At 55.1% G+C, this 22,415-nt stretch overlaps 1 protein-coding gene across 8 annotated transcripts in view; it reads left to right on the plus strand.

Moving 5' to 3' along the window:
• TRIM9 (tripartite motif containing 9) overlaps window positions 1–20,933 on the plus strand; it is a 63,391-nt gene extending 42,458 nt beyond the window's left edge. The window contains exons 4-13 of one of the 8 annotated variants that reach the window (XM_064659651.1): window positions 1,800–1,910; window positions 2,419–2,572; window positions 4,615–4,760; window positions 6,065–6,203; window positions 10,616–10,804; window positions 13,229–13,270; window positions 14,367–14,390; window positions 15,454–15,757; window positions 16,437–16,599; window positions 19,180–20,933. In XM_064659651.1, coding sequence (XP_064515721.1) covers window positions 1,800–1,910; window positions 2,419–2,572; window positions 4,615–4,760; window positions 6,065–6,203; window positions 10,616–10,804; window positions 13,229–13,270; window positions 14,367–14,390; window positions 15,454–15,757; window positions 16,437–16,599; window positions 19,180–19,242 — 1,335 coding nt within the window. In that variant the 3' untranslated portion in view covers window positions 19,243–20,933. The other 7 variants (XM_064659650.1, XM_064659652.1, XM_064659653.1 and 4 more) reach the window with 7 other exon arrangements.
• Window positions 20,934–22,415: the final 1,482 nt, after the last annotated feature.

Consider the following 22,415-nt stretch of genomic DNA (forward strand, 5'->3'; position numbering starts at 1 on the left):
AGGTAGAAGCGACAGGACGAGAGGAAACAGCTTCAGACTGCACCAGGGGAGGTTTAGGTTGGATATTAGGGGAAATTTCTTCATGGAAGGGGTTGTCCAGCCCATGGCAGTGGTGGAGTCCCCATCCCTGGAAGGATTTCAAAGCCCTGTGGATATGTGGCACTTGGGGACATGGGTCAGTGGTGGCCCTGGCAGTGCTGGGGGAATGGTTGGACTCGATCTCAGAGGGTTTTTCCAGCCTGAATGATTCTGTGATTCTTAAGTTGCAAGGCTGGTAATTCTTTTCTTCCTGCTCAGTGATTGAGCAGAGGTGATTAAATTGTAATTAAACAACACGTGATGGGATTGATTGGCCTGCAGGTGTTGTCTCCCCCCTCAAAGCCCAGGTTCATTCACTGCAGGAGGCTGACACGTGCTTCATTCCACCTCCCCATCCCTCAGACAGGGATGCTGTAGGGATGCTCACAGGAGGAGCTGCTCCTGTGCCTGTGGAGCTGTGGGCACATGGGCACTGTGCTCTCTTCATCCCTGGTCACTGCAGCTTTTCCCAGCTGCAGATGCTGATGCAAAGCTCGCCTTCCCTGTGACACCCCGAATATCTGTGCTCCATTGAGCTGCACAGCTTTGTTCAATGCCAGTGGAGAACTTTACACAGCTTTAAAGCTCTTTCAGGGGAAAAAAAAAGGAATTATCTGTCATGAGCATGTCCCTCTGAGCATCAAATTTCTCTTCCTGAGCTGCTCTGCCAGTCTCCAGTGGCAGAAATGCTCCTGACACCGAGTGTGGGATTCAACATGAAGGACCAGCCAACCTTCAAATACACCCTTGTGGTATCCAGCCTGAACCCTTTCCTGCCTGCTGTGCTTCTGGGAGCATCAGCAGAGCCCTCAGGCACCACTAAACACACTCATGCTCCTCTGCTGGGATGCTGGAATGTGATCCCTTGGGGAACCAGCCGTGGCTGCAAGAAGATGTGCCTTAGTGTGCAACCTGGGCAACCCCAGGCAGAGCTCCGTGTGCCGTAGAGAGCCCAGCCAAAGGCTAGCAGGATTTATTCATCTCCTCTCCCTGGCACTTCTCTGCCTCTGAGGTGGAGAAAATGAGGCAGTTCTGCAGCATGGTCCATCTCAGCTGATGGGCATCTCAGACAGATCCTTAGAGCTGCAGCTGGGGGAGGTGGTGTGTTCATTCCTCTTGGAAATACCAAATTACCAGGGTCCTTATCCAGGTACTGTTGGGTACAGAGCCAACCCCACAACCCAGCTCTGTGCCAAGGATGGATAGGGCACCTGTGTGTCTGTGGAAGTGGGCATTTTCTTTGCAGGAATCTCATAAGCTATCGTTTGGAAGCTGTCTTAATTAAAGACAGGGCGTGGAACTGTCCTACTGCTTTGAATAGTCACATGGGTTACTAATTTTGAGCTAAACAAGGCTTGTTGGAACAGGCTGCCCAGAGAGATTGTGGACTCCCCATCCCTGGAAGTGTCCAAGGCCAGGTTGGATGGGGCTTGGAGCAACCTGGGAGAGTGGAAGGTGTCCCTGCCCAGGCAGGGGGGTGGACAAGATGGTCCTTAAGGTCCCTTCCAACCCAAACCATTCCGGGATTTTCTGTTGCTGTTCACCAGGTTTTCAAAGATCTGGAATTCAGAGTCTTGGCCAGTTCTGCCTTTTTCTGTTCTCCTGAGTCTCTGTCTCCCTTCACATCCCTGTGCCCACACAGCACCAAAGCCCTTTGGCTCCCCGTCTCCCAAAACCCCAAGGAGAGCTGAGCCCCCCCTTCTCTCCTTGTCCCCTCTCAGGTGGTGCGGGACCAGATCTCCCACTGCACGGTGAAGCTGCGCCAGACCACGGGCCTGATGGAATATTGCCTGGAGGTCATCAAGGAGAACGATCCCAGCGGGTTCCTGCAGGTGGGTGAGCGGGAAAGGTGCTGCAGGGCCGAGGGTAAGAGGGTGTCCCGGATTTTCCAGCCATAAAATCAAGGACCAGCCTCTCATCACCTCCAGGTTCGCAGCAGGAACAGGGCAGGGACGTTTCTTACCCTGACTGGAGGAACAGAAGGTTTGGGGATAAATTTGGGATTTAGCGGGAGGTGGTGGGTGGTGTCTCTCTGGAGCAGGGATCAGAACGTGCTGCCTCGTGGCTCTCCATTGGGAGACCAGCATAACAGCCCTTGGGAACTGCATCCCACTGCTCATTCCTGGGCTGGTCCCTTTGGTACCAGACCCTGCCTTTAAATAATCCCCAGAGCCCCTGGGTTCCCTCTGCCAACTGAGCCTGCAGGGAAGGGCGATGCTGGAAACCACGTGTGACATCCCAGCCTTTGGGAGGCAGAGGGAGGGAGGAGAGCAGGGCAGGGGCATGGCACAGCACACATCCCAGTGATCCATGGTGGCTGAGGGTGTTCCTTGTCCCCAGATCTCCGATGCTCTCATCAGGAGAGTGCACCTGACCGAGGACCAGTGGGGAAAGGGGACACTCACCCCCCGCATGACCACGGACTTTGACCTGAACCTCGACAACGCCCCTCTGCTCCAATCCATCCACCAGCTGGACTTTGTCCAGATGAAAGGTAAGGATATTTCCAATGCCTTTCAGAAGCCCATGTCTTCCCATTCCATGCAGCTCCTCACAGGGAAGGGGCAGGAGAGGAGAGTTTCTCACCTTCTCCCAGCAAGAGTGGGCACCCCAGACCCACAGTTATGCCCGTTCCTGTGTGTTTTCCACCCCTGGGCCAACCATCTGCCTCCCTGTCTCAGATCCCTGGGCACCTGTCTGCCAAACTAGAGTGCCTGGAACTTGGCTTTGCCTGGAAAAGCAGTCCCAGTGCATTAGAAAGTTATTAATGCATTAAAAAGTGCAATAGAAAGTGCTCTGCAGGTCGGGACGTGTATCCTGGGAACAGCACAAAGCTGTTCCCAAAGCTCTGCTCACATACCCACACTCACTCAGTGCTGAGCAGCATCTGGCATGGACCAGATGTCCCTCCAAGCACACACAGCCACATCACTCAGCTTGGGGACTCCTTTTCCTCCCCTCTCCTCGCTGTAGGTTTGGACCTTCCTTTTGGTTTAAATTTCCTCCCCGTTCTCCATTCCCTCTGTGCTCACTCTCCTGTACCACCAAGAGCTGCTGCAACCTGTGAGCAATTTGGGATTTAGCAAGCCCAGGGAAGCTGAGAAAGGTGCAAAAAGGGGTGTGGACACACAGGAAAGCTCAGGAGGACGTTGAACATGGGCTGTACCTTCAGCTGGTGCGGATGAGTTGCATGGGGAAAGGGCCACCAGCTGCGGGTCTGTCCTGGCTCTTCACTCCCATCACAGCTGGAATTCCTGGCTTGGGAGCTGTTTGCACACCCCAGCGTGTCTCAGTGGTCAGGGAGAGGAAGGCTGATGACCACAGGGCTCCTCTGTCACGATAATGAGCATCTTCAGATCGTGGCCCTGCTGGCCTTTGCAGCAGTGAGGAGGGGCTGTGGCTGCTCGTGGTTGCTCATCGTTAGCCCGGCTGTTAATTTGAAATGTCAGTGATATTTTGTGGTAGCAAGCCCAGGGAGGGCTGGATTGCTATTTTACATTAGCCCTCCCTTCCTGCAATTTAGCCCAGAGGGTTATTTTTATTTAATAAGAGCGAATCTGCTGCTGGTTTAGCCGCCCACCCTCCTCTCATCATCTCCCTCCTCCTCTCAGCTCACCCTCGCCGTGGAAATAAGTTGTTGGTTTTTTTAGACCAGCAGAAGGTGGGGTTTGGATCCCAAATCTGTGTTGCAGCACTGGGGGAGGGAGGGCAACACCTGAGGTCTTGATGAAGGGTGAGGAACAGGTAGCCTGGCAGTTCCTGAGGGTCCAACCCAGGAGGTGGAGGAGTCACAGCGGGGGAAAGCTGAGCCTTTGCCAGCAAGTCCATCTTTTTTCTCCCAGGCATCCATGGCTCCTCCACATCTTGTCTGGATTCTCTTTTGTCCCTGGCTCTTGTCACTTTGGGCAGTGAGGATGAGGATGGTGGACGAGCAGCTCTGTTGAGAGGAGATGTGTCAGTGGACACCTCCCTTCCCTGTCATGCTGTCACCCTTCCATGCTTTCCAGAGCATGGGGTCAGAGACAGGGCTGCATGACACACGTGGAGATTCCCAAACACAGCAGAAAAAAACCTGGGAGTCCTTTCTGCCCCCTGTGTAGCTGATGGGAGCCATAGGGGGTACTCAGCCCCTCAGCTTCAGGTCCTCTCCTTTTTGTTACAGTGAATTTATTTAATGGAAAAGCAGAGCCACTCAAGGCTCTGTGGAGCTTTGGGAGAGTGTCCCAGGTTTGGGATTGGCTTCTCTATATCAGGTGTATTGCTGTGCTGCCAAAATTCCCCCAAATCAATTAGAAAACAAGAATAAACCAGAGAAGCTCTGGGGAAACCTCAGCTTCAGCAGGCTGTGAGGTGGAGGAATTCGGAGTCCTTTCTGCTTCCTTTCCACCTCACACCCTCCAGACCACAGTTACACCCCTAGTGCTGCCTTCACAGCCAGGCAATAAGTGCATCCCAATAAATGCATCCTCCTCCTCCTCCCCCCGTGGGGTGCCAGCAGCCAGGGTTCCACTGATTTGGGTTTAGTTTCCTCCCCAGTGCCGGCCCCGCCGATCCTGCAGCTGGAGGAGTGCTGCACCCACAACAACAGTGCCACCCTGTCCTGGAAGCAGCCCCCCTTGTCCACGGTGCAGGTGGAAGGATACATCCTGGAGCTGGATGATGGGAACGGCGGCCAGTTCAGGGTGAGTGCTCGGAGCAGGTCCCAGAGGGAAGGGGATGCTCCTGCCTCCAGTATTTCCCTGCCATGAAGTGACCTCAGAGTTCCTCGTACTTCTTGCAAGTCCCCTGTTCCCTGGAAAGGGGAATGGCTTCCCACTGCCATTTGGGATATTGGGAAGGAATTCCTGGCTGTGAGGGTGGGGAGGCCCTGGCACAGGTTGCCCAGAGAAGCTGTGGCTGCCCCTGGATCCCTGGAAGTGTCCAAAGCCAGGCTGGAGCAACCTGATCTAGTGGAAGGTGTCCCTGCCCATGGCAGGGGGTGGAAAAATATGATCTTTAAGGTCCCCCTTCCAACCCAAACCATTCTGGTATTCCATGATTCTATGAAGCTCTGTATTTTTAGGTTGCTGAATATTTCATGCAAGGTATGCTAATTGCTGTGAAAACTTCATGCTTTGCCAGCTGCCAGCAAGCACAGAGGTGTTTCAGGCCCGAGGGCTTTTAAATTGCCGTAATTACACAATTAAAATATGATTTTTCTCTGATCCGACACGCTGATAATTATCCTGGCGTGTTCACATCCACCCAGAGCAGGCACAGGGACCAGCCCATGGTGCTCTGAATTCATCCACAGAAAACTCAGGCAGGCAGGAGCCAGAGCACAGTCCAGGTGGAAGAGAGGTGACATGGGTGGGATCTGGAGAGAGGAGGGAGCAGGAGGCTGGATGTGGGGAGACCAAGGCTCAGTGCTTGCGTCTGATAGTATTCCTTCCCAATATCCCATCTATTCCTGCCCTCTGGCAGTTTGAAGCCATTCTCCCTTGTCCTGTCCCTCCATGCCTTGTCCCCAGTCCCTCTCCAGCTCTCCTGGAGCCCCTTTAGGCCCTGGAAGGGGCTCTCAGGTCTCCCTGGAGCCTTCCCTTCTCCAGGTGAACACCCCCAGCTCTCCCAGCCTGGCTCCAGAGCAGAGGAGCTCCAGCCCTTGGAGCATCTCCATGACATCCTCTGGACTTGCTCCAGCAGCTCCACATCCTTCTGATGTGGGGGCCTCAGAGCTGTGTGCAGCATTCCAGGTGGATCTCACCCAAGCAGAGCAGAGGGGCAGGATCCCCCCCCTCCCCTGCTGCCCACACTGCTGCTGCTGCAGCCCAAACTCGTGTCAGGGAACAAATCACAGGCTCAATCTGCTCTGCTTTAGCCATGTAGTGCTCACAAGTCTCCCCCAGGTAGCAGAGCAGGGCTGAATCCCGTGCATCCTGACCTCCAGGAGCTGTTCTCCCGGCCCTGGGACTCCACAGTGTGGGCACTGACGGTGGTTGCCTTGCAGGAGGTGTACGTGGGCAAGGAGACCATGTGCACGGTGGACGGGCTGCACTTCAACAGCACCTACAGCGCCCGGGTCAAGGCCTTCAACAAGTCAGGAGTCAGCCCCTACAGCAAGACCCTGGTGCTCCAGACATCCGAGGGTAAGGAATTGCAGCAGCTCCAGCCCGGAGCGCTCGGACACCGCTCACACGCAGCCTCCAGCACACCCCAGCTTAGCTCTGCTGGTGCTCCAGTACCTGAGCATTCCCTGCGGGAAAGCCAGCGCTCACCACGGGGGAAAGGGGGTGCCAGGAGCCTGAAACAGTGCCCAAACTTCTGTCTCACCCCCTTTCCTTTGCAGGAGGTGTTCTCTGGGGAGGTGCGGTGAGAGGTATTTAAATTTGGGGTTGCGTGGCACAAAGGGAAGCTCGGATGTTTTCATTAATCCCATTTAAAACAAAACACTGTCAGCGTTGCTCCTGAGGGTTGTGCATGGCTGGAACCACAGGATTCAGCCCCTGGAAGTGCAGGACAGGGAGCAGAGGGACCACAGAGCCATGTGGGTGTCCTTCCAGACCCAGGGATGCACAGCCAGACCTGCCAGCATCGTCTGCGTCACCCCCACAGCAGCAGGAGCTCAGAGGGAATATTAAACACTCCCTTGCAGGCTGCAGAGGAGTCTCCCTGCCTGGCTTTAAGTACATTTGTCACACCAGGCCCTTAATCCAGTGCGGAAAATTGGCTTATTTCTGCCATGCAGGTGGAGAGTGGCGGGGCTGCGTCCGAGGTGGGAGTCGGAAGCAGCTGTGGAGGAAGGGATCAGCCCCCACTAGCATGTCTGCTGCCCCACAGCCTCACTGCCAGGCACAAAACCCCTCCCTGGGAGTTTTCCACGCTTGGTGGAATCCCTTTTCCTTACTCCCAGACTAAAATCTCTCTTTTCCAAGCCTTGTGAGGACTTCTTTCAGGGCAGCATCCAGCTGGCTGGCAGCTGGGATCAGAAGGGAGCACACACAGCTCGTGGGGTGAAAGGAGGGCAAGAGCTTTCCTGCCACAGAACATCACTGGTGGCTTTGAGTAAGGAGAAAAATGGGTTTTCTGCTGAAAAAGTAGAAGACAAAAGCAGAGCAAGGCTACTCTGAGCATTTCTTTTGCTGCCTGCACTTATCTGCAGGAGATAACCATTCCAGTTTGGAAAGAAAATATGCCAGGCTTGGATGCGTGGGCAGCTCAGCAAGGAATGGGACTCACTCACATGTTGCAGAGGAAGAGTGAAGAGCAAATCTGTGACAAACCTTCTCAGAGGAGAGGCAGGAAACTCAGATCACAGGCACAAAGGCCTTGGCACGTCTGCCAGAGACACGTCAGCGTGAGAGTTTGCACAGCCGAGCGCCAGGAAGCGTCCAGAAAACCTCAGCATTCCTGGGGATGGGACAGCCCAGGTCCAGCCCCATGCTGGGGTGGCCAGGACCTCCACCAAAGCCTGAAGGTCAACAGTTCTCACCCACTTCACTACCCAGCTTCACCAGCCTTGGCAGGAGACAGCAGAGCTTTGGCTTGTCATCACGTTTGTGTCTTGTAAGGCCCATTTGAGACACAGTTCCCTCACCAAAACCAGCTGGGCTTTAAGTCATCCCCAGCCAGGAGTCTGCAGGGTCCCCACTATGATCTTCCCAGCTCTGCCTTCCTCTCATAGGTGTTCTCACTCCCGAGTCAAGCCCAAGCTCAGCTCCAAAATAGGAAGGAATCTGGGAGAAAACAGCTGTTCCTGGTCCCAGCAGGGCCGTGCTTGGGGCTGGTGCTTGGTCTGTGGAGCAGAGGGAAGTTCCACTCTCCAGAGCACCAGGATGAAAGTTTGCTGCATTCAGCCTTTTCACTTGAATGAGCTTTTGCATTTGTTGTTCCAGCACGGAAGAAAGAGGGAGGAGAAGTCAAATGGGCCTGGAGCATTTTGTGCTCTTAGAGGCCGTCTGAGCTTTTAGGATTCAAAGAGAAATAAATTACATCTGTGTGCAGCTTCCGGATATCCGAGGGACTCGTTGAATAGAGCTCGCACGTCGCAGCTCTCTCTTAAGGTTGGGCTTTTATTTCTGGCTTTTACAGCAGCATCAAGGCCTTTTAAGAGCTATTTTGTCTGAAGCAGGCTTAGCTTTCCCCTTCAGCTGAGCTCTGCAGCTTCCTGCAAAGAGCTCGTGTGGGAAGAGGGGACAAAAGGAGAGACGGGCTCGATGCAAAGAGAACATCTCTTGGAACGTGGCTGTCCTGCTGTAAGTGGCTGTGAGGAATTCTTTATTTAAAAGCTGGTTTCTAGTCCTGGCCCATGAGATCCTGTGGAAGGGAACTGGAGTCTGTTCTTCCTTCAGTGAGCAGTGAAATGGGTGGCAGAGTGGGGAATGTGAGACACCTTGCAGGGCCTCAGAATCTGAAGAGAACAAGGTTGAGAAGAGGGTAAAATTGTGTCTGGGGCTCTGTGTTCCTGCCCAGCCAAACAGCCAAGGGGAGCCAGGCAGCACTGATGGGAATATCCCATCCCATGGGAAGGTGGCACATGCACAGGTTACAGCAAGAACATCTCCCCAGCCCGTGGTGTGGGGCATCTTCTGCTCATCCCAAAGGAAACTATTGCAGTTCACTCTTCAAAGCTGGTTCTTGGTGCCACCAGCAGGACAAGGTGGTTCCTGGCTGGGAGAAGGGCAGTGCCCCAGAGCCCTTCCCACATGCTGGAGCTTCCCAGGGGTGAAGATCCCCATCATCAGCACGGCCAAATGGGAGGAAGGGCTGAAGGCAAAGTTCTTTTCCTTGAACCGTGTCCTCTGCTGAGCTGATGTCAGGCTGTTTCACATCAGCCCTAGGAGTGCCTCCTGCCCTGTCACATCTTAGCCAAAGGCTCCAAGGCTGTGCCATGTGAGACCTGCCTTAATCTCTCTGTTACACAAGCTCCTGGATCAAGTCCAGCTGTAGGCTGGGAAATCAGTCTGGGAGGGGTTTTGCAAGCTGAGCCTGTCCCAGGGCACAGACATCTCCCAAAAGCTTGGCCAGTGGCAGCACTGCTTGGCTCTCCTCACCCCTGGGAGACCTCAGCTCTCCCCCAGCCTCCTCCTCCCTGAGCTGGGCAGCCCCTGCACTCCTGATCTTCCCTCATCCAGCAGATTTTCCAGGTTCTAGTCAGTCTCCTGCTGACTTAGAGACCTTCCTAAGGGATTGGAGTCTGCAGGTGGGCTGGCTGCTGGGCTGCTTTTCTCTACACAGGTTTCTGAGATGGTTCTGAGTACCTCCAGTGTGGTGCTTCTCCATGTGATGAAGGACCAACTCATCCCAGGTGGAGATGGAGAAGAGGGGACTGTCCCTGCCTGCTCCCCAGGCCCAGAGCTTCCACCTCCCTTCCCCAGCATAGTCAAGCCCCTCTTCTTTTCTCTTCTTTCAAACCCAGCTCCCCATTTGGAGCCCAGCTTCAAATTCCTGACCGTTCATGGAATGACCCTCAGCAGCAGCCAGGGCTTTTTAACCGGCAGCTCTTGGAAAGGGGTGAAAATCCAAGGGGAAACAGCCTCCAAGGAGCTATAGGGTGCTAATTAGGGGGAGCCATGAGCGTGGCTACTCATGGTAGTAGCTCCTCTCACTCTTGGGAGGCCTTAGAGCCCACCCTTCCCTAAGCTTGAGCTCTGTTTTTTGACCTGTTTTGCAATAATTTACGTAACCCATGCCTGACCCCGCTTGACACCCTTTGCCTCCACAGCCTCGGCCGCAGCAGCAGAAGTTACAACCCACTGGGCAGAGAAACGTTCCCTTTTTACCTGTTTTAACATGATTTCCACCTCAGTCCATATTCACAGCTGAGATAGGAAGGCTGGGGATATTCAGTGTGCCGGGAATTTGAATGTGTGGATGGCGGATTCCGTGTTTTCATGTCAACATATCCCTAGACAAGGCTAGGGAAGAAGTTGCAGGAGGTGACCGTGTGTGAAAACAGATGACCCGAGGGGTTCCCTCTACTCTGACATTTTTCTGTGAATCCCATGAGTTAAATTCTTACTGTAAGGCTCAGATGTGTTTTGACAGGTACAAAGGGATACCAAGAACACAACATCCCGAACAACCTTTGAGTAAGGTGGGTGCTTGGTGGCTCTTTAGGGTGACAGAGCTTAGTACAGCCCTGCAAAATGCCTTTTCAGTGTTACCTACTGAATTTTTCCACCATTGTTGTGCACAGAAAGGTGTGAGATGTATGAAGAGCACGATGGGGAGTGTGCATGGTAACCTGTGAATTTTTTTAGGTGCGTTACTGTGAAGAGGTGCAGGACCCCCTTTAACGAAAAAAAACCTATTGAATTTGTCATGCTGACATGAAGATGAACGCGTTTTCCTTGCCGGTGCTGCCAGGCAAGGCTGCCCTGGAGGGCCTGGCTGGGTTGCACGGCCCCAGACATTCCCGCCCCACGCGCCGGAGCAGGATCCGTGCGGTGCCGGAGCGTCTGTGCTCTGCTCCAGGATCCGGGCTCGGGCGGTGGAGCGACGCCGTCCAGAGCAGAGATCCCGTTTCTGATCTCTAGTTTGCGTTGATCTTACTGTTTAGACACGCAGTCAGAAGAACAGACCCTCCCTTTTCCAGTGCCTTTGGAAAGATCGCAGCTTCGTAGAATGAGTCCTTTCTCCTCCACCCTTAACCTGCAACCCAGCTTCTCGGGGAGATCCTACTTTGAGCTAAGATCTTCGGCCCACCAGCTGAGCTTGCATTCTTCCTTACAGTCCCTGAATTCAGCCGGTGAGCTGAGCACCTCTGGCGTTTCCTCTTGGTCTGTGCTTCTGGGCATCTCCAAACTATCTGTTTGTTCTGTTCCGTTGTGTTTGTTTTTCCCATGACATGCGGATGGATGGCAGGGGGAATTCTTTCTGTTTGTCACTGGCCTGCTCCTGCCGCCGAGGGGGGGTTCTGGTGGCCTAGTTCTTGTGGTGTTTTTGTCTGTATGTGGGCAGTTTGGGGTGATGGAACAGCACAGTAACTCCTCATGTGGGTGCTGTTCTTGGCAGGGCGTTGCTGAACCCTTCGGCACAGCCGGCAAAGCAGATCATAGAATTCCAGGCTGGTTTGGGTTGGAAGGGACCTTAAGGACCATCCAGTTCCGACCTTCTGCTACAGGCAGGGACACCTTCCACTAGGAGATCCCTCATCTCTAGTTTGCATTGATCTTGTGTCAAGGGACAGTCAGAAGGAAAGACCTTCCCTGGGAGAAACCTATGGGAACACCCCGATGGTTTGTTTTCCCTATATAGCCAGGAGGCACAGCCTCTACTGTGAGATTCGGTCTGTGAAATCAGTTTGGTTGATTAAATCTAAACCCTTCTTAAGCAAGAAGCAAATCTGGATGCAGGCAAGGTCTAACTTGTTGCCCAGAGAGGTTGTGGACTCCCCGTGCCTGCAAGCGTTCCAGGCTGGACAGGGCTTGGAGCAACCTGGGATAGGGGAAGGTGTCCCTGCCCATGGCAGGGGGTTGGAACAAGATGATTTTAAGTCCCCCCCAACCCAAACCAGTCTGGGACTCTCTGATTCCAGCTCAGCCCAGCTCACAGCCCAGCTTAGGACCCTGAAGACATGGGCTTGCATCCGCTCAGCTTTGAGCACTGGGCTCGGCTTTTCCAAAGCCAGACATGACTGTACCAAAGCCTTGTTTTCTGCAGAGCAGAGGACACCACTCCTGTGATGCCTCGCTCATCTGGCAGCCCCCACACGAGCGCTTGGCTTCCCGCCCTGTTCCCGAAATCCTGGGCTGTGGTGGGACGCAGGCAGGTCAGGCAGAACGAGGGATGGTTTCGGGCAGCCAGCGAGGAGCCGCAGGCACAGGGATCTCTCGGAGCCGTTTTCTAACCAGTCTCTGCACATCTTCCTTTGCTAAAGATCCTGGGCCCTGATTCTTCCGCCGCTCCGGATTTACACCGCTCCAACGGCGCAATTCCCGCCTTCCTCTGGCGTAAGCCCGGGAAGAATGGGGGCCCCCGATCGTTTGGTTTCCATCCCATAACACGGAATGAGGAATGCTGCAGCATGACCCTTGCCAGAATAACCGGGGGGACCCTGCGAACTTTCTTTTCTTTGTGCTTTTTTGTGTTTTATTTCTCATCCTGCTGCTGTGAGCTGATGGCTTCAACGCTGTTTTTTTGTTAGGAATGTTCCTTCCTTTGTGTCCAGTGTTCCGAGACCACCGCACTGGCCGCGAGGGGGTACCCGTGTGGGCAGTGTGGACCCTCTGCAGCCACACTCTGGGGTGGGGTGGGGGGGACAGGGAAAAACAGGGCCCTGAACACCAAGATGGGCTCCCTCACAAGAGCTTGGACCACAACGATGGGCAGAGACCTTGAAAAGCACTTTTTGGACAAGGGCAGGGGGCACGATTCATTAAAACAGCCTCGGGAGGTGCCACGCGAGCACGGCACGGAGCACAACCACAGCCAGGGGCTTTCCCACCAGCAGGCACGTCAGGAGGGGGGAAAACCAGTCACAGGGCTCCACAGGGTGTCCTTGAAATCCAGAACCTTTGGTGAGTGCTCTTCCATGCAGTGCCAACATGGGGCTTCGTGTTGTCCTCTCCACCTGGTGAGGACAAGCCCCTGAACCAGTCCTTTGCTGCATCCCAGCTCTCCAGAGGTATTTGCAGCCATCAGTCAGGCACAGGAGGATAAAGGGCACCCCGACACATCCTGCCCATGCATTTGATGCATAGCCTGGTGTCCTTTGCCCTTCTGCCCCCAGGGACCCCCTTTCCCTCTCCACTCTTGCCCAGACCACACATCCATCAGGGAGGCGGCCTGGAAAAGCTCGGTGCTTCCTATCCACTGGACACACTGCTCTTTGCTTGGCTGCTCTTTGCTCAGTCCCTCTCCTCCAAGGAGTGTTTTTTCAGTCAATCCTGAGAATATTTACCAAGCAGCCAAGATACTCCGCCAAGGCTAAAACTTCCTGCTTCTTTTTCTGGAGGAAAGCTGAACAACTGGGTGTCCTGAGGAATCAGGTCACAGTCCACCCATAAACTCACGTGTTGTGTTTGTGGCTCCTCTCGTGCTCTCTGGCTTTTAATGAATCAGGCCTCCTGTGGCTGCTGGACGCTTAGTTAATGATTAAATGCTCCCAAGTGTTTGTCAGGTGCTTGTTGTTCCTCAGCTGTGATGTGTGAAATGTAGTATCTCTTTATAGGATGCAATTTTGACACACAAGGATCGCCTTACTCTCAATTAGGCAAGTATCTTTATTACAATTAACTGGCACCTACTGCGTGTTGCTTCATCTTTTTTTTTTGCTTTTTAATCTTTTAACTTTTCTTTGGCGACCGTGCAGCATTTCTTGCTCTCACACCCTGCTTGCAGAGCACTCTGGGATGTCAGAGAATCATGGAATCGTTAAGGTTGGAAAAGCCCTCTGAGATCATCGTTCCCTCAGCACTGCCAAGGCCACCACTGACCCATATCCCCCAGTGCCACATCCACATGGCTTTTAAATCCCTCCAGGGATGGGGGCTCTACCACTGCCCTGAGCAGGAGGCATATTTGGAAGGAGAGTGGTGATTGGTGTAAGATGTAAAGACATTTTTAAGTTTTTCTCCCGTATGGTTTTAAAGAGAAGCCTGAGGTCAGTGCTCTGGAAGTGGCTCTGTAATTAAGAACTGATCCTACTGCTCTCCTCCTGCTCTTTTAAACTGCCAGAGAGCAGGGTTAAATGGGATATTGGGAAGGAATTGCTTACTGTGAGGGTGGTGAGGCCCTGGCACAGGTTGCCCAGAGAAGCCGTGGCTGCCCTGGATCCCTGGAAGTGTCCAGGGCCAGGTTGGATGGGGCTTGGAGCAACCTGGGCTAGTGGAAGTTGTCCCTGCCCATGGCAGGGGGGTTGGAACTAGATGGTCATTAAGGTCCCTTCCATCCCAAACCATTCCATGGTTCAGTAACTCCAAAACAATACATATTCCCGTTCACTAAGGGCACTTGAACGTGGGCCAAATGCTGGTGAGGCAATTAGCCCCTCTGCAGCTAATTAAAACAAGGTGGTTGCTGCTTGCCTGTCCTCTTCAGACTGCCTGCAGGGTCAGTCTTGTTCATCCCCCTGGGAGAAGGAGTCCCCATCCCCATGGGATTCCTTCACCACCGTGCCAACCACCCTGCCCCAGCTCGCAGCCCGAGCCCATCTCTGTGCCGCCTCGCCCCACCCTGATGCAAAACCCTGAAAGTTCCCTGCTCTGGCTGGAGACACAGACAAGCAGGAGCGGTTTCTCCTTCCTTGCCTCACCCAACCTGACGTGCTGTTTTCTCTCCCGCATGCCTTTCCCTGGGAATGACCACAGTTGACATTAAAAAAATGGTGGCAGGTACGGCCGGGGGGGCTGTGTGGGGTGGCGGCCCCGGGGGCGCCCGCGTTGCATGTGACCTGTCCTGTGGAACTCCAATAAACCAGTGAATCAGTCTCACCAGAGTGCTTTATTTTTCAAGCCGTGTTCCCTCCCGCAGCCGTCAGAGTTGTTTTGTGGATGTGTCACTTCGCGTTTCGGTGACTGCCGGAGAAAACCACCCGGGGGGGGGAGCCGGGCTGGTGGCTTGTGTCCCTCTGCCGTGTCGAGGATGTGACACTGTTATCTGTCAGATTGTCAGCATTTAAACCAGCAGCTGTACTGAGTCCTGGAGGGTTTTGAGGTGTTTTCCAGCCTTCCCGTGATCTGGCTCTTGTCTTGCGTGTGGCTCGTTGCTCGGCAGGGAGGTTTTCTGGTGTGACGTGGCATCTCTGTCGATGTAGACCTTTCTATGTGCTTTTGGTTCCCAAAAACAGCCCTCAAATACACACACACAGAGTTTATCTGCTGATCCTCAGTGCCCTTCCCACACTGACCTGACCCCGCAAACTGCTGCACGAGTAACCAGCTCTTAGTTGTAAAAGTTATGTCCAAGGCCAGGTTGGGCAGGGCTTGGAGCAGCCTGGTCTAGTGGGAGGTGTCCCTGCCCATGGTGGGGGGTTGGAAGGACCTGGGCTTTAAGGTCCCTTCCAACCCAAACCATTCCATAATTCTATGTTAGATAGAGCCTGGAGACCTGTCTGGTATCTCATGTCTCCTGCTAGGGCCAAATTTTAGGAGATCTCGAGGATCCTGCAGGCTCATGAGCTGAGACAGACATGGGGAGGGGATGGAGACATGGACCAGCAAGAGCAAAACTCCTCCTGGCCGTAAAACCTCAGCCACACTGGCAGCTGCAGCCAGAGGAGCTCAGGGCACCCCTCCACGATGGAAGTTACCCTCTGTGAGCCAGCAGCCCCCTCCACTGTGCAGCTCCCCGCGTGCTCCATGTCATTCCCTGCATGCAGCATGTCCGTGTCCGCTCCGCGCGGCTCCGGCGGCCGCGCCCCGGCCACGCTAACCCGGCGTTGTCTGTGTGTTCCAGTGGCTTGGTTCTCTTTCGATCCTTCCTCTGCCCACGCTGACATCATCTTTTCCAACGACAACCTGACTGTCACCTGCAACAGCTACGATGACAGGGTTGTGCTGGGGAAAACGGGCTTTTCCAAAGGGCTCCATTACTGGGAGCTGTCGATCGATCGGTACGACAACCACCCCGACCCGGCCTTCGGCGTGGCACGCATCGACGTCCTGAAGGATGCCATGCTGGGCAAGGACGACAAGGCCTGGGCCATGTACGTGGACAACAACAGGAGCTGGTTCATGCACAACAACTCCCACACCAACAGGTACGTGGTTTGGAACAGGGTCTTTCCTCCAGGGAGACGACAGCCCAAGCTCAGCCCAAGGAAGAGCCTGTGGCTTTCCCAGTGGCACCTACAGGTGGGAAGGGAGACATCAGTCCCCATCACCTCTATGAGAGGATGTGCCCTTGCCCTGAGCAGGGACAGTCCCTGCCTGCCTGGTGCTGCCTTGCTCCAATATTCCTTCCCTTCTCTTTCCATGCTGACTTGTCCCATGTAGCATCCCCTTCCCAGTAACGCCCAACTTGCAACTCCTGCAATAAGAAAACAACATTTCCCTTGATCCCTGTGCTGCAGCTACTGCTCATGTTCCCTGCAGGACTGGGGACTTGGCTTGGGGAGAGCCTGGTGTCACCTTCCTGCAGCCTCAAGGGACATTCCCTTGTGGACCAGCAGGTTTTGGTGTGGGTCCTGCAGCTTTGCTCCCCAGTTCCATGTGTTTCCCGCATTGCCGTGGCTGCTCTCAGGGTCGCTTTGCCCTTGGGGACATCACAAAACAGGGAGGATTGAGGAGGAGGTGCCCAGGGATTCATGAGCATGGCTGGGATGGGAGCAGGTCGTGGCTCCTGGGTGACGTTCGGCATCATCACTCCTTGAGGTCCAGGCCCTGAACCCTGAGCCAGGAGCACAGGGAGCATTAAACCACTGATCTCTTCCCCCACAGAACCGAGGGCGGGATAACGAAAGGTGCCACGGTGGGAGTGCTGCTGGATCTGACCAGGAGGACTTTGACGTTCTCCATCAACGAGGACCAGCAGGGGCCCGTCGCCTTCGAGAACCTGGAGGGCCTCTTCTTCCCCGCCGTCAGCCTCAACAGGAACGTGCAGGTACGGGCTTGGACGGGCTCCCTGGAGCATCCCCAGGGGTGGACTTGCTGTCACTCTCCCCCTCATGCTGCTGCCACTGCAGTGGGAGTTCAGTGGGACTTTGTGGAGCAGGAGGGCTCTTGCGCAACAAGGACAGCTCAGAAGGAGCTAAACTTAGACCCTAAACTATCTGTGAGTCCTCAAAATCAGGACAGGCCTTCCTGCAGCCACAGCTCCTGCTGGCTCCTTGCTCCAGGTTTCTCCGTCAGGGCTGCTGGAGCACTAGGATTCTCCAGCCCTTCCTGGTTGATGGGGTTTGATAACTGTGTTTTGATACTACCCCACAAGAGCCTCACCAGCTCTTACAGCTCTCCCAGCACCCAGATGAGACCATCACCAGGGAGAAGGGCACCTTTTAAAGCCTATTTCCCCCTGGGGCATTTCAAACCCCTCTTCTCTCCCTCTCTCCCAAGCTCTCAGCATTCCTGAACATCACCGAGCGGTGGCTCCCTGGGCCGATCTGGTATTTCCATCCTTCATTTTTCTTCTCACTGATCACATCCCTGCTGTCATCCCCCCGTGGGAGTCTTCCACATTCACCAAACCTGGCTTTGGCACATCCACCCTACCACTGCCCTCACCTCCAACCTGCACAAGTGCCCAGGCACATCCAAGGACACGTTGCACGTAATGGATGATCTCAGGGTGTCAAGAATTTTGGCATTGTCTTCTACAGTGGATGTCAAAGCTGGAGAGGGACTTTGGACAAGGGCCTGGAGGGACAGGACAAGGGGGAATGGCTTCCCACTGAAATAGGACAGGGTTAGATGGGATATTGGGAAGGAATTCTTGGCTGTGAGGATGGTGGGGCCCTGGCACAGGTTGGCCAGAGGAGCTGTGGCTGCTCCAGGTTGGACAGGGCTTGGAGCGACCTGGGCTAGTGGAAGGTCTCCCTGCCCATGGCAGGGGTTGGCAGTGGATGATCTTTAATATCCCTTCCATCTCAAACCATTCTGAGATTCTATGAACACTTCTGTGCAAGGGCAGAAGGCACCAAGTGGCCTCTGTAAATTAGGGATCCATGGATTAGGACTTGCTCTATTATATCCATCAGGATACAGGGTTTACTGTGCTGTCACCAAGGCAGTGATAGTTTTCCAGCAGCACTGAGGCAGAGGTGGGTCACAACCATCCCAAACCCTGGGAGCATCCCTGCCACAGTGTCCCACTCTAAGAGCCTTGCAGGCAAGGGAGTCTGCCTGGCTTGCAGAAGGGCTGACAAATGTTTAATTAGGAAACTTTAAAGAAGCCCATCTTGTCTGGTTTTAGAGGTACTGTATTAATTTGGTGTGGTAAAAAATGTCCTGCTGTGTGATGGGTTTAATTCCTATCTCAGTCCTCTACCCAGCCATAAGGGACAAGGCATTTCTGGAGCCCCTCAGCTTTGTGGGTTCTCTGGGCAAGGCAGAGCTTAAATCCCCTGACAACAGAGAAATCCCGTGGGATGCTGATAAAAGACTGCCAATAAACTCAAGTCATTCATTATCCTTCTCCAGAGGTGTATGACTAATTAAAAACAACTCTAATTAGGAAGAAAGTCATTGTATTTTAGACAAAGTTTTCTGTAAATCTGTACCTGAAGGGCAAAATGCTGCTGCTGCAATAAAAGGAGGATTTGTGCTTTCCTCCCAAATCAAGACATTTGTGGAGGGAACTGAATTCCCCCTGTGCTGCTCATTGGTGTGTGTGAGCACTTCCAGGGCCTGGCCCCTTGCCCAGTCAGTCCCTACATATGGAGCCTGCCTGGATCCCTGATGGACCAGGATTTTTCCCTGACCAGTGAACCTCAGGTCTCCAGTATTTCCTTCCCTCTCCCTTTCTCCAGCGTTGCAGTCTCTGCTACGTCCCTCCCCATCCCTGGATGAAGCCCAGACAAGTGCCTAACTTCCATTTTCATGGAACCAGGATGGCTTGAGTTAGGAGGGACCATTAAAGTCTTCACTTCAGCATCCCCCTCCACCCTGCCCCATCACCCTGATACTGCTCAGCTTCCCCACCACAAAGGTCCTTCCTCCCACCAGCATCCCCTCCACTGTCCCTGTCTCGTCCACTGTCCCCATTCCCTCCACTATCCCTGTTTCCCCCACTGTCTCCATCCCCCCTCAGCTCAGGGGCTTCTCCAAGGTCTCCCATAATGGCTTTGCTGTCCTTCAGGCCCCTTCATCCCCTCTTGTCCATCCCATCTGCACAAAGACCCAGCTCCTGCCATCTCCCACCTCTCCGGCAGCCAACTGTCACAATACTGGGAATATTTGGGGTGTGGTACCCCTGGTACCAGCAGCCCCAGTTCAACGGGGGCTCCAGCAGCACAAGCAAGTCAGGAACAAGCCACCACCACAGTTTTGGGGACACTCCCAGCCCATCCTGCAGCAGGGAGGATGTGCAGAGGGACGGGAGGAGCTCCCCACATCTCCGGCCACATCCTGCCTTTCCCTGCGTGCTGCCCCCGCCCTCCCCGGGGACGATATGCCAGCTGCCATCCCATGAGCTGTCCCACCAGGCACGGTGGGACCCAGCTGAGCCACCTGTCTCTCATTGCAGGTGACTTTGCACACCGGGCTGCCGGTCCCCGAATTCTACGCTTCGCGCTCGGCCATGCCGTGAGGATGCTCCCGGAGCCGGCTGCCTCTTCTCGGGATGAGAGGAGCCAGCCTGTTCCCTCCTGCAGGACAAGGCCGGCCACGCAGCCGCTGGGGCCCTGCTCAGCTGCCGGGTCCCTGCTCAGTTGCCAGATCCCTGCTCGGCCTCTGGCCGGAGACCGGGAGGGAAAGCGGGAAGGAAGCCCCGACTTTCGGCCGTCCCCGCTCTCCGTCCTCCGCGCTGTCCTGTGTGTGTGCGCTTCGCTCTTTAGCTCTTCCTGGCTGATGAAGTACTTAGGTAGCCTGAGCTGTTCTCCTGTGTCCGCTTTTAGGTTTGGTTTTACCGATTTCAGTTGGGGTTTTTGGGGGGCGGTCCTGTCTCGTTCCACAGAGCGCTCTCCCCCCCGCTCCGTGGGGCCGGACAGAGGGACCCCCACCACGGGAAAGCTTCCGCCCCTGCCAGCCCGGTTACTTTGCAGGATATTTCTTTCCCCTGTGGCCTTTCTTGCAGAGCACCCTCGGTCATGTGTAGAGGTGGGTCCTGGATTACCAGTCAGTCTCCATGTCCTTACCAAAACGCCCGACTCTGTCCCGTGTTCCCCTGGGGCGCAGCGGTGGGGCAGGGGTGGCCACCCTATTCCCGGGTGCTCCAGGTGCTGGCAGGCCCTCGGGTCAACGCCAAGCACCCACAGGGAGGTTTCTTCCCTGGCTCCCCACACCCCAGTGCCAGCACACACGCCACAGCCATAGGCCGGAGAGCCCTCGCCCGGCTCTCTGGAGATTAGTGTTTATTTTTTTATAGTTGCCATATAAAGCCTAGCCTTAAATTGAACTGATAGTGTCCTTCCGATCACCGGAGAATCCATTCTGCAGTGAGGGGCTGACGGGGAGCCCGGGGATGGGGTTGGGATGGGATGGGGAGGAAGGAGAGTGGCCACAGCCCTGCCACGCACTCAGGAATACGCGCCCGCTGCCCTGCCTGCGCCTGCTGCCGGCAGCAGTTCCCGGCAGCCTCCACTCCCTACTTGACTTTCTGGTAATTCAGAGGCAGGAGAGGACCGGGAGGTCATGGGTGCCGTGCCCGGTGCCAGCCCCCATTCCCGAGCCGAGGGCACCTGCATGCTCATGTCCCCACGCTTCGCTTTCCGGTCCCTCGCCGGCTCCCGGCACGGCTGGTGGAACCAGGACAGGCAGTGGGATCACTACCCAGCAGGTGCCAGTGTTCCCAGCCTGGCTGGCTATTCCCAGCCTGGCCGCAGAGCCGCAGCTCTTTGCTCCAGGGCCGGCTGGGATGCGACGGGAATCCCGGCCCAGCAGAAAGACAAGTGTAAATAGCCCATTCCCTACCAGCGTGCCCTCCTCTAGGACGGTCCCATTCGTTCCCTCGTTGCTCTGGCATTAAGTTTTCCTAATTTATTGGATGGGTGCTATCTCGTTGACTCACACCGAGGAGTTTCTCCCAGCTGCAGGAGAGCCGTGTTGCGGGACAACGCCGAGCAGCTCCTTGGTGAATCCCTGAGGAGCCCCCGTGGCCGGCTCACCCGGGGCTCCTCTCCAGCCGTTCTCCCCCGTTCTTTAGGATGTTCATGGTGCTTATTAGACCCCCAGTGATTGTAAGACGTCGTCCCCCCGTGCCGCGATGGTAGCTGCACTCAGCCGCTGTACTGACGAGAAGTGTCATGTTTGCTGTTCTAATAAAGGACTTTTATGAGAGAAGGGCAGAGCTTCCCGGAGCATCTCTGTGCCACCACAGCCCCAGTCCCCATCTCATCCCTCCTGGTGGACATCCCTCACCGTCCCTGTCTGGAGGCAGCAGCAGGGAATGGGCAGAACTCAGACTATGGGAGGGAAGGGGATGGAAGCCAGTTAAAGAAGGAATTCTTCCCTGTGAGGGTGGGGAGGCCCTGGCACAGAGAAGGTGTGCATGCCCCATCCCTGGAAGTGTTCAAGGCCATGTTGGATAGGGCTTGGAGCAACTTGGGATAGTGGAAGGTGTCCCTGCCCATGGCAGGGGGTTGAAACAAGATGGTCCTTAAGGTCCCTTCCAACCCAACCCATTCTGGGATTCTCTGGAACCCAGTGCTGTGACAGCACCACGAGATGACCAAAGGGCGGGGGGGGGTCTCCTGCCACTGTGTCCCCTTCCCTGGCATGGCAGCTCCCCCTCCACAGCTGGTGAGGCAGCAGCACCCACGGAGCAGCAAGGACAGGAGATTTAATTTATCCCCCCATGACCAGGAGATGCCCCAGGAGGGAGACGGGTCATTGCAAACCCCGTGTTACACCCGTGTGTGGGGAGCTAACCCAGGCACAGCCAGGAATCCCAAATCCAGCAGCCCCACATCCCACCCAGCCTTTTCTGAGCAAACTCCTACAATCCCTTCTTCATGAGAAGCCATGACAATTCCCCATTCCCAAGGTGGATGCTGAGCTGGGACAAGTGGGAGAGAGGAGGTTGCAGCTCCCAGCCCTGGTGACATGGGGCCACTCAGGGCTTCCCGCTCCACCTGCAGCCCATCAGCAGGGATGAGGGATATAGGGAAGGAGGGATGGAATCCTACAGGAGGGAGGAATGACCAAGGCTGGATACAGAGCAGCATCTCCCCAGGGAGACTGAAATGGAGGCAAAATGCTAAGGGGGGGCCATTTCCAAGGGAACGGCATGGACAGTTCTCCCAGGGGCATGAGAAGGGCTTGCTCCTGGAATATCAGTGCCTGCTCTGTTTTCTTGGAGTGCCTCAGGAGAGGTTTTCAATGTGCAGCCTCTGAGCTCACCACGGGCTCAAGTCCAGGCCTAAAGAAGAAAATGTTAATGCATTAAGTGCATCTCAGAAGGATGTTTGTCCCTTCCAGAGCGGGAACGTGCCCAGGGACACCGGAGATACAGGAAACTGCATCCTCCCTGCAGCATGAAAAACCAGCCTGGAAGTCATGGACAGCACAGGGAACAGCCCAGGGCCAGAGGATCTGGTGCAGCAGGACAAGGGTGAATGGTTTTACACTGACAGGGGAGATTTAGATGAGATACTGGGAAGGAATTCTTGGCTGTGAGGGCAGGGAGGCCCTGGCACAGGTTGCCCAGAGAAGCTGTGGCTGCCCCTGGATCCCTGGAACTGTCCAAAGCCAGGCTGGACGGGGTTGGAGCAACCTGGGATAGTGGAAGGTGTCCCTGCCCATGGCAGGGGGTTGGAATGAGAT

Source organism: Pseudopipra pipra, chromosome 6, assembly GCF_036250125.1.
Source record: "Pseudopipra pipra isolate bDixPip1 chromosome 6, bDixPip1.hap1, whole genome shotgun sequence".
Lineage (NCBI taxonomy): Eukaryota > Metazoa > Chordata > Aves > Passeriformes > Pipridae > Pseudopipra > Pseudopipra pipra.